General features: G+C 47.8%; 1 protein-coding gene across 1 annotated transcript in view; it reads left to right on the top strand.

Annotated features, from left to right (window-relative positions):
• The first annotated feature begins 6,249 nt into the window (after positions 1–6,249).
• Positions 6,250–9,991, top strand: part of BAALC (BAALC binder of MAP3K1 and KLF4) — an 89,825-nt gene continuing 86,083 nt past the window's right edge. The window contains exon 1 of the mRNA XM_059165873.1: positions 6,250–6,565. Within this exon, the coding sequence (XP_059021856.1) occupies positions 6,406–6,565 (160 nt within the window). The 5' untranslated portion in view covers positions 6,250–6,405. The remainder of the gene's footprint in view (positions 6,566–9,991) is intronic.

Below are 9,991 nucleotides of genomic sequence, written 5' to 3'. Positions count from 1 at the left end.
AAAGGTCTGCCTGATGCACTGTTTATCAGAAAGGGTGTCCTTGCAGGGACGGCCACCCGCCTCCCCGAGTACCCATTTGATTCCCATGGTCACCTCTGGGTGCAATATGCAGCTGCCTCTGTGCAGAAAGCTGATCCTGCCTCTGAGCTCTGCCTCTCTGGCCAAAGTGGAGACACGAAGGGAGAGGCACCTCTATGCATTCAGAGCCCTCTTGGGATTCACTTAGCTTGTTCCCACTCTGTCTTGCTCTGAGGAGGCCAGGGCTTTAAGGACATTGAAGGAGGACATGTAAGGTCAGCCCTGCAATGTCAAAAGCAGGACAGAAAGAAGACCTGGCTGTCCCAGCCAGTCAGGGAATAACAATGACGAGAATAAAACATTTTTGAAGATTGAAACAAAGCTAGCCTCTGCTGCGCACTCGCCGTGTGTTAGGACTTGAGTTCACTGTGTTCACTGTCCACTGTCCCCCGCAACACTGTAGCAGGTACTGTGCTTATGTCCATCTCACAGACGAGGGCAAGGCACAGAACAGTGCCTCTGCTCTCATGTGAGTAAACATCACAGTCGGAATTGGAACACGGGTACGCTTGAGGGGGAAGAAATCCAAAAAACATTCCAAGTCCATGATTAAATGACCCTGAAATGCAGGCACAGTCAGAGAGACGCCCTCTCCCGGGCAGGGTATTGAGAGCTTCATTGCGTCTGGACCGCTGCTGTCCTCAAAATGCCCCACAGCTGCCTCAGCTGCTCTGCCATCGGCTCCTGAGCCACCAGCTCTCTCCGGAGCCAGTGTTTTCGCTGGGTTATTACAAACGAAAAACCTGGTGTCTGCCCTCCTTATTGTTTCCCTTCCCTCTCTGTACTATGATCAGGAAATCATGTTTTTCATGGAGGATAAGGCGACTACTTTTCTGTTGACCAAAGACTAGCAGAAAGCAAACGGAACCTCCTTCCCATGTTCATTTTGCAGGGACAGGACTGAGGGGTTTCCTGACTTCCCTGCGTCTCATGCCTGTCTCTTACATCTGTACCTCTTCTGATGAAGGCGGTCAATCCCAATGGTAACAACCAAGATGGCATCAACAAGAGTAAATGACTGGGGTCCTTTTTGCTTTCATCTGGGAAAGATGAACAAAAGTCACCTTCTGTTCCTCTGAGCTTTGCCATGCTGTGGTCTAACGTTATACATAAGTTCCGTTACCTGGGCTACGTGAACATTTCTGTGAACGGTCAAGAACCCCAAGCCACAGTTTGCCTCCATGCTCCAAGCCATAGTCAGGGGTGAGGAGAACATTCTGTTCCTGTCCTCGAGCTTTGCCTTAAAAACCCAGACCCCGGGACACCTGGGTGGCTCCATTGTTAAGCGGATGCCTTTGGCTCAGGTCATGATCCCAGGGTCATGGGATCGAGCCCCACGTTGGGCTCCCTGCTCAGAGGGAAGCCTGCTTCTCCCTCTCCCACTCCCCTTGTTTGTGCTCCCTCTCTCACTGTGTCTCTCTCTGTAAAATAAACAAATAAAATCTTAAAAAAAAACAAAAACAAAAAACCCAGACCGCGCACTCCGGGACTCCTGGCATGGTAAACTCACGGTACTCTGCCAGCAGCAGCAGGCTGACTTCTCTTCCATCTCTTCCGGTTCCTCTCTCTTTACCAGATTATGTTCTGACAAGTGCTTACTGACTCTCAAACTACTTTTCCGATTCACATGCTGTCAGCATCTTCCTGGGTTCAAGGTGAAGGCTCGATCAGAGAGAGCTAATGGTCTTATTAAGACCATTGTTCTTAATAAACACTGCACTTTAAAGACAGCAATATGCAGAGCCATAGAAAAATGCTCATTCTCCAAACTCGGGAAGAAGTTACAACCTGCCCTTCCTTTGCTCTAAGGAGAAGGAAGCCGCTCCGTGTACGGACCGAGAGATCTAGGGTCTAATCTTCCTCTTCCTGACATTTAGAGTAACTTTGGCAAATGATTCAACCTTTCCTTGTTTCAGGTGCGGAGGAAGTGCAGGAACAATATGAATTCAGCCGGTGTGATGGGAGGGGCCATAGATAATGAGGGCTTGATGTGCTGGGTTCTGCTGTGTGGATGCTTTATCAGAACCCTCTGGGGCTTTCAGAATTGTCTCTGGAATCAGTCCTGTGGAACTGTGGCTCTCTGGATCTCTTCTCACCTCTAATTCCTCTCCAGGCCATTTCCGGGAGAATGTGGCTCATTCTCCTCATTGAGAGAACAGATTGGTTATTCATCACACCTTCTCAGTGAGCTAGTCCTGCACAGAAAGGAGATATCCTAAAATCAAAAACATGGAAACAATAGCAACTGCTTTGTCCTGGGTTTTCCTTTGGGTTATAACAATGAGCCACAGGACATTTGTCCAGACGCTGAGATAAATTCTGAGAACATTGAAGAAATTTGCTGAATCTCTTTAGAATTAACCCAGAGGAGCTGACCTCTCTTCTTCTGAGACTTACTGGCTTAAAGATTCTTGGGGGAGAACTTACAGTGTTTCGTTTCACATTTAAATTTAATTTCCTATATCCATGTTTTGGGGTAGCATGCAACTCTTTTTTTCTTTTTTTCCCCAAGTTGCCTCTTTCACCCTTTCTAACTCTTAAACCAAATCCAATCCTCATTTATCTTCTTGCTTTTTGACTGTTTCGGTTTCTCTGTCTTGTTTTTAGTCCAGTTTGTCATGTTCACCTTGTATGACCTGAACTCCAGTGCCACACAGTTCCCCAGGGATGGCGTCATTCTTTAAAGGTGAGAAAGGAGGAAGTGGGCCCATGTGGCACTTTGCCAACTTTTTTTTACCCAGATGTGAGGCATGCAGTTAGATTTTGTGCTTTGGGGTGCTAACGTGGAGCTCTTTCCCTTTACAACACAATTACAATGTGCAGATCCATGAGGACGTGTCAGCTAGTCGAGATTGGGGAACAGGAGGGATGCTCAGTGGAAACTACTTGAGAATCTTCCAGACAGAGGGTGTGGGGCTCCAGGTCTGCTGTGCTCACTGAATTCAGAGTCGTGGGATACTTGCTGAAGTTAGGCATTCAGGACAGAATTTCCCTGGGGTCTGAATCCTGTGGGCCAGAGTTACTGCTGCTAGAGCTCCTCAATTGCCTTACTTTTTCCGCTTGGAAAATTTGCAACTTAGAAGGCAATGAATCCATCTGTAATCTGGATGATTGGTCCTGAGGGTAGGCTGAGGGTCCTGCAGAGCTTCTGTTCTGGCCTGGCCTGTGACTGTCTCACTGAAGGTCTCCTTTCTTTAGCTTGTGACCTGTTGGGCAGAGCCCTGTGATGCTAGCCACATAAATAAGATCTGGAGGTGGAAGGGCTTTGGTCCCTAAAGCCCTTTGCTCCAGTTTCCATAGAAACAAGCCAGGGTTGATACCCACCACAAGGGCTCTTAAAGCCACAGATACTTTATTCCGAGAATCCCATCATGTGAAGAATACCACTGGGCAATAGTTTTTAAAAGCGTAGTCTACTTCGTTGCTCTAGATGGCTTTGGCTAAGGCTTTCGATTCCTTGTTGCAACCCTCCTTCCTTTAAAATAATTGGTTTTTGTTGTTGCTTTTATTTTTTGTATGTGTGTATATACATATTTATGTATGTATGTAGGCTCCACGCATGGAGCCCTGTGCAGGACTTGAATTCACAACCCTGAGATCAAGACCTGAGCTGAGGTCAAGAGTTGGACACTTAACCCACTGAGCGTCCCTGTTGTTGCTTTTAAGCTTATAGAAAAAGGTGACCAGTTCATGCGAGTTGAATTACAGACTCGGAACAGATGGTTTAAGATAATTTATTATAGGGTGGCTCAGTGGGTTAAAGCCTCTGCCTTCAGCTCAGGTCATGATCCCAGGGTCCTGGGGTCAAACCCTGCATCGGGCTCTTTGCTCAGCAGGGAGCCTGCTTCCCTTCCTCTCTCTCTGCCTGCCTCTCTGCCTACTTGTGATCTCCGTCTGTCAAATAAATAAATAAAATCTTTTAAAAAAAGATTATTATATTTTATATATTTACATTGAATTTATTACATTGGTTTCTAAAGTTTTGGGAGAAAATTTAGCACCAACTAAAGAGTTGAAAGAGTACAGAACCAGCAGTCAGAGGCCCCAAGCACAAGGATTGAAACTTCAGTTCTTCCAAAAATCACACTTTACTTTGTGATTTGGGGTGACACCCCAAACCTCTCTGGACTATGATTTTCCAGTTGGTAAAATTAAAGGACTGGATCAACTGATCTTTAACTTTTTCTAGGTCCAAAAAGTCTCTGAATTTGTGGTGTCATGTAACAGCAGAAGAGATTCCATGAAAAAAATAGAATGTTGCTCTGTTGATGATGATTATGTAGGAATGGTGGTAAGAAATTTGCAGGACGGTTACCAGTAACATAATGAAGGAAAAGGGAAGGAGGGAAAAGAAAAAATGTGATTTACCAAACTTTCTTCTGTATGCTAAGAAATTCACAGACATTATCTCATATAAAAATATATCATTTCAGTGATTTACTCCTTAAGGGTAGAGCTGCCATGTTTCTTTCTTCTTGCCCCAGATGTGCATGATAGCTAATATTGAGTGCTTCCTCTATGCCAGGCACTCTCCCAAGCACTTACACATTTTAGACAGTTTACTATCTCCATTCACAAATGAGGAAACTGAGGCACAGAGAGCTTAGGAAACTTGCCCAAGGCCATCCAGTTGGTAAGTGGCAGAGCCAAGCTCCAAACTCAGTGTTGGGCCCTAGATCTGTGCTCTTAACCAGATCCCCATATTGCTTCTTGTCATTCATTCATTAAGAAAATATTTGATAAACACTATTTGAAGGCAATGCCCTAGACTTGGTCTATTTACTAGATGCTGTGTATTATGGACAGTGTCTACATTCTGTACATTATGTAGGGTATAATGAATACTATACCTTTATTCTATATACTTTGTAAGCTGTATTAAACAGTACACACTACAATGTATATATAATGGGTAATATACACAGTATATTATATATATACTAGCAGTGTTCTGCTATAATAGGTACTTAGTAAATACATGTTGAATGAATGAAAACAATACTCATTCAACATCATGTTCTATTCTGGCAGAGCTGGGTCACTGAGGATTTATTCTTCTAGTTCTCCTTTCCAGACCTCTCCTTTAAGGGCAGTTTCCTTCTTTTACCAGGTGTTGTGGCTTCTTTTGGACAGGTAAATTCATTGGCCCACCCAAGTCTGAACTCTAGTGTTCAAATTGCTGAGTGTGCAACAGGGAATGAATGAAGGGCTGACAGCTGAGCAGTGGACACAGGAATGTCAAGGCTGCCGGTGGGCTTGGAGGAGAGCCAGCCCTGCCTCCCAGCCCCAGGGAGAGCTTGTTCTGTTTCACTTTCTTGAAAACAAAGTTCAAAGTCACAGAACTGGAAAGGTGTTAGTGATAGAGTCTAGCCCAACTCCATCAGAAATCATAGGCCCCACTCCTACTCTCCAAACCAGCTAAAACCAGAAAAGGGCGCTGACTGTTCCTTCTTTCTTTCTTTTTTTTTTTTTAAGATTTTATTTATTTATTTATTTGACAGACAGACAGCCAGTCAGCGAGAGAGGAGGAAGCAGGCTCCCCACTGAGCAGAGAGCCCCGATGTGGGGCTGGATCCAAGAACCCTGGGATCATGACCTGAGCTGAAGGCAGAGGCTTTAACCCACTGAGCCACCCAGGCGCCCCTGTTCCTTAATTCTTAATGGCATTACTTTCTGCCCATTTTGAGGGGCTTGTCCTCAGCTCTACTGCTTTTGAAACAAGTGGCCAGAATGCTTGGATTCCTTCCCAAGCGCTCCAGTTCTGAATAGATGCATGGAAGGAAGGGAGGAAGGTAGGGAAAAATGAGGAAGGACAGAAGGAAGGGAGGGAGGAAGGGAAGAAAAGAGGGAAAGAAGGATGCTTGCATGAATGGGTGAACGGATGAACAGAGGAGTGTGTGGATGGATGGATGGATGCGCAGGACCCTGGGAGCGTAATCTCAGCCCGTGGGGCCGAACCTCTTTTGGGACCCCCGCTGTCCTCACGTTCTCTGGTAGCTGCTCCTGCGCCCCCGACCAGCTTCGGTGCTCCGAGGGAGGGAGGGGATGGGGGAGGGGAGAGCAGGGCACGAGGGAGGGAAGGGAAACGCGGGAAGGGAGGGCCTGGGAAGCGGGGAGGAGGGGCGCGGGGAGAGGGCGAGGCGTCGGGGGCGGGGGGCGAGGCGGGAGCTGGGCGCCTGGTTGCCGCGCGGGCGGGGACGCGATGTCGCCGCCGCCGCCGCCGCAGCCGCCTCCTCGCCGGCCTGGGCTGCGCCGCCGGGGCTGAGCCGCCTCTGCCGCCGGAGCCGCGAGCCGAAGGGCCGCCGGGCGCGCCCGCAGCGCAGGAGGATGGGCTGTGGCGGGAGCCGGGCTGATGCCATCGAGCCCCGCTACTACGAGAGCTGGACCAGGGAGACCGAGTCCACCTGGCTCACCTACACCGACTCGGACGCGCCGCCCAGCGCCGCGGCCACCGACAGCGGCCCCGAGGCGGGCGGCCTGCACGCGGGTGAGTGAGCGGCTGCCGCGGACCCCGGGCGCCGGGAGGCCGGAGCCCAGAGACCAGCGGGAAGGATGAGGGGCGCCGGGGCAGCCGGAGATTTCCGTGCGAGTGGTAGGGGGTCGAGGGGATGTGAGGACGGCATACCGACTGGACCTGCCTGCTGGCAGACCGACAGACCCAGGCCCAGCGAGTGGGGTCAGCGCGACACCCTTGCAGACACTGAGCCAGTCCCGGGAGCCGCGGGCGCTCAGTCCCGGGACCGACGCATCCGCCGCGAGGACAGCCCACCTGGCACGCACACCTGCCCCTCCACCCACCCGCGCCCCGGCGTGCTGGCCTTCGTCTCCTCGCCCCCTCGCCCCCCTCCCCCGCCAGCCCCGGTGGACCCACTCCGGCCCCCTCTCCAACCCCCCGCCACGCCACCTGGACTCTCTCTGCCTTGATTTATAGACAGGGCGCCTGACCCAGATTGCCTGGTTGGAGTCCTCCTCTTCGCTTCCCCTTCTTTCCTTCGGGCTGCGAAAACCAGAATCCTAGTTCAGGGCACAAAGCACGCCCGCTCGCCCCACCATTGGTTCTGCACTGAAGCTCACTTCTCCCCAGCAGGTGTTCCAGAGTGAAGACTTTTTCCCCACCCTGCGGTGCCTCCGTACTTCCTAGGAGGCAGGGCACGGATGTGGACTGGGGCTGTGCATTTACACACTCTTACCATTCATGCCCCACTAGCAGAAATTTAACAGAAGGATATGCAGAGAACTTTCTGGTCCAGTCACCTAGCAGATTTTTTTTTTTTTAAAGCAGACACTAATGATTATAGAGATGAAGATAATCTGTTACCGCAGACTGACCTTTAGTCATAAATGTGCTGGTGGAAAAGGAGAACACCTCACTACTTAGTATATGGATGTTGTCAAAAGCTAGATCATTATTTGCATAATATGCTTTAACTCTTTCCAGACCTGTTTATGTTGTTGGCATTTTTAAATGAATTCTGAGATAGAAAATGAGATTAATTTGAAGCACACTGTATGTTATCAGGAGGAGGAAAGAAATGTGAAATACTCTTAGAAAGTTCAATACTCCTAAATCCGTGCTTCCTTCATAAGGGCTGCTGTTTTAATCTTAAGAATCAGTCTCTCCATCTTTTAGGCCCAAAGCTGGCTCCCTTTCCATACGAACTTGGTGAGTCCCTTTTTAAAAAAACCAAATAAGCAAACAAACAAAAAACCAAAAAAAAAGGGAAGAACTGTCAGTGAAAATGGTTCAAGACAGAACACTGTATTTGTCTGTAATGTTTCGGACTCACTGCAGTGATCATAATGGTTTCTTTGTGTCATCAGGGCTTTCAGCAAGTTTCCAAATTATGTGTTGGCTCAATTCAGTGTCAGAAATGAGGATAAGACATGAGCCTTCATAAGGGACCTGGTAAATGTTAGATTTAACAGCATTTCTTGGGAGGTGTGGTACTTCACAGAGTCAAAGGCCAGAGCTGCACTCCAAGGAAAAATGGTTGCAAAGATCTAGTATGGAAAAATGAAAACAAAAACCAACAGAGTACAGCTTCAAGGAATGGTTGCCTTGGGAACTGGGAGTATATTGTGTGTGTGTATCTACCTGTGGGTATGAGATGGTTATTATGGGATGGCTAAATATTCATTTCCAGTACTTACTCTTTTTTAGTCTGCTATCCTGACTCCTATCCCATTGTGCCTCATCAGAGTGGTCCCTGCAACAGGTAGGGCCTGGGATGAGCATGCTGATTTGTGGTTCCTTGCCAAAGATGGGCCAGCCTTGCCAGGCAGGTGATCCTGAAGGCGTCCTTGCTACCTAAGTTTGCCCACTTGGACCCCTTTAACCTGGATTCTTCAAAGTGCCTTTCTCATCGCACAGTTGCTCTTTTTTCTTTTCTTTTTTTTTCTTTAGAGAGAGAGAGAGAGAGGTTGAGCAGGGACTCTGGTAGGGTTAAGGAGGGGCAGAAGGAGAGAGCGAATCTTAAGCAGGCTCCACGCCCAGCGTGGAGCCCCAAGTTGGGCTCCCTCTCAGGACCCTGAGATCAAGACCTGAGCTAAATTCTAGAGTCAGAGGTTTAGCCACCTGAGTCACCCAGGTGCCCCCCATAGCTGCTCTTTAAAACTCCACCCTATTCCATTGAAACACCCAACCCAGTCCAAAGTTTCCATTTCTTCTGGTGCACTGCCCCCCCCCCCCACCAACTCCATACTCACGTCTACTGAAAAGTCCCATTTAAGCATGTCTGCTTGTAAATTTTACTTCAGTTTCTTAATGCAGTCCAGACTGGGGGCATGTCACAGGAGAGTGTTTGATAAATATTTGTTGGATGAATTCTGCATTTTACTGCAGGATGGGGGGGGGGCGTGTTTTTCTGCCAGTCATACAAAGGAAAGGACTTTCTTGCCTCCCTCTTACTCAAAAAGTAGATCCTGAGCCTCTGGTTCCTGTTTTGGGAGATCATCTTCACTAGCCAGCAGAGTTCAATTAGGTTTTTAGGTTCAGCTGTTACGTAGGCTGGAATTGAAGACTTAGCCCAAACCACAGTATCTGATAGCCTGTTGCTTCCCTGTGTCATAGCAGCCTGTCTTGCTGTCACAGGAGGAAATTAAATTGGTCTGACATGATTTAGTCCTCATAAAATCAGTTTGCTGGATTGATTTTTACTTCCGTTGTCTGCTGGGGATCTCTCCAGGAGAAAGGGAGTCTCTGAGGTTGCCCTGCCCAGCCAGCTCAGCCATCCTGTACGTGAGTAACACCCTTGATTTACCTCAATTTGATCACAAGTCCCTTAAATTACAACCTTAACTATACTTTCTTGTACTGTGAGGTATTTTCCTAATTTCTCTAGGAAATAGAACATTTCAAGTTTCTCTAAAGTCCTTCTATTTTACAGTTTTAAATTGCTATAATAATTGCTTTTATAAATGCACGATTGAGGATTACAAAATTATAGAGACTCCCAGCAAACAGTTTACCCAAATAAATTGAAATAAGCAAAATAAAATGAAGAACACTTACTATTACTATCAGCTAGTGTTTATTGATGACTTACCAAGGGCCGGGGACTGTACGAAGCAGCACTTAACAGAACTCATCTCACAGAAGTTAACAGAACTTCGTCCTCATGGCCAGGATGAGGTAGGAACTGTGACCATCCTTCTCTTACTAGTAAGGGAATGAGGCATGGAGTGTGCTAGTGACTTTCCCCCCATCCAGTTCTGGGATCCAGCTCTGCTTGAATCCAAAGCCTGTACCCCTAAATACTGCCTTCTTGATTGATGGAAGATTAACTATAGAATTCTTGCTTTTACGGTTGATGGGACTCAAAATCTACTGTGGTCTCTTTATATTTTGGTCTTGGATACCATAGTTTTCTTCTACTATAGATGGGACATGTCTTCCCTGGGGAAGGAGGTCCCT

The sequence above is a fragment of the Mustela lutreola genome, chromosome 3, assembly GCF_030435805.1.
Source record: "Mustela lutreola isolate mMusLut2 chromosome 3, mMusLut2.pri, whole genome shotgun sequence".
In the NCBI taxonomy this organism is placed as follows: domain Eukaryota; kingdom Metazoa; phylum Chordata; class Mammalia; order Carnivora; family Mustelidae; genus Mustela; species Mustela lutreola.
This window is presented reverse-complemented; position numbering and strand designations above follow the sequence as displayed.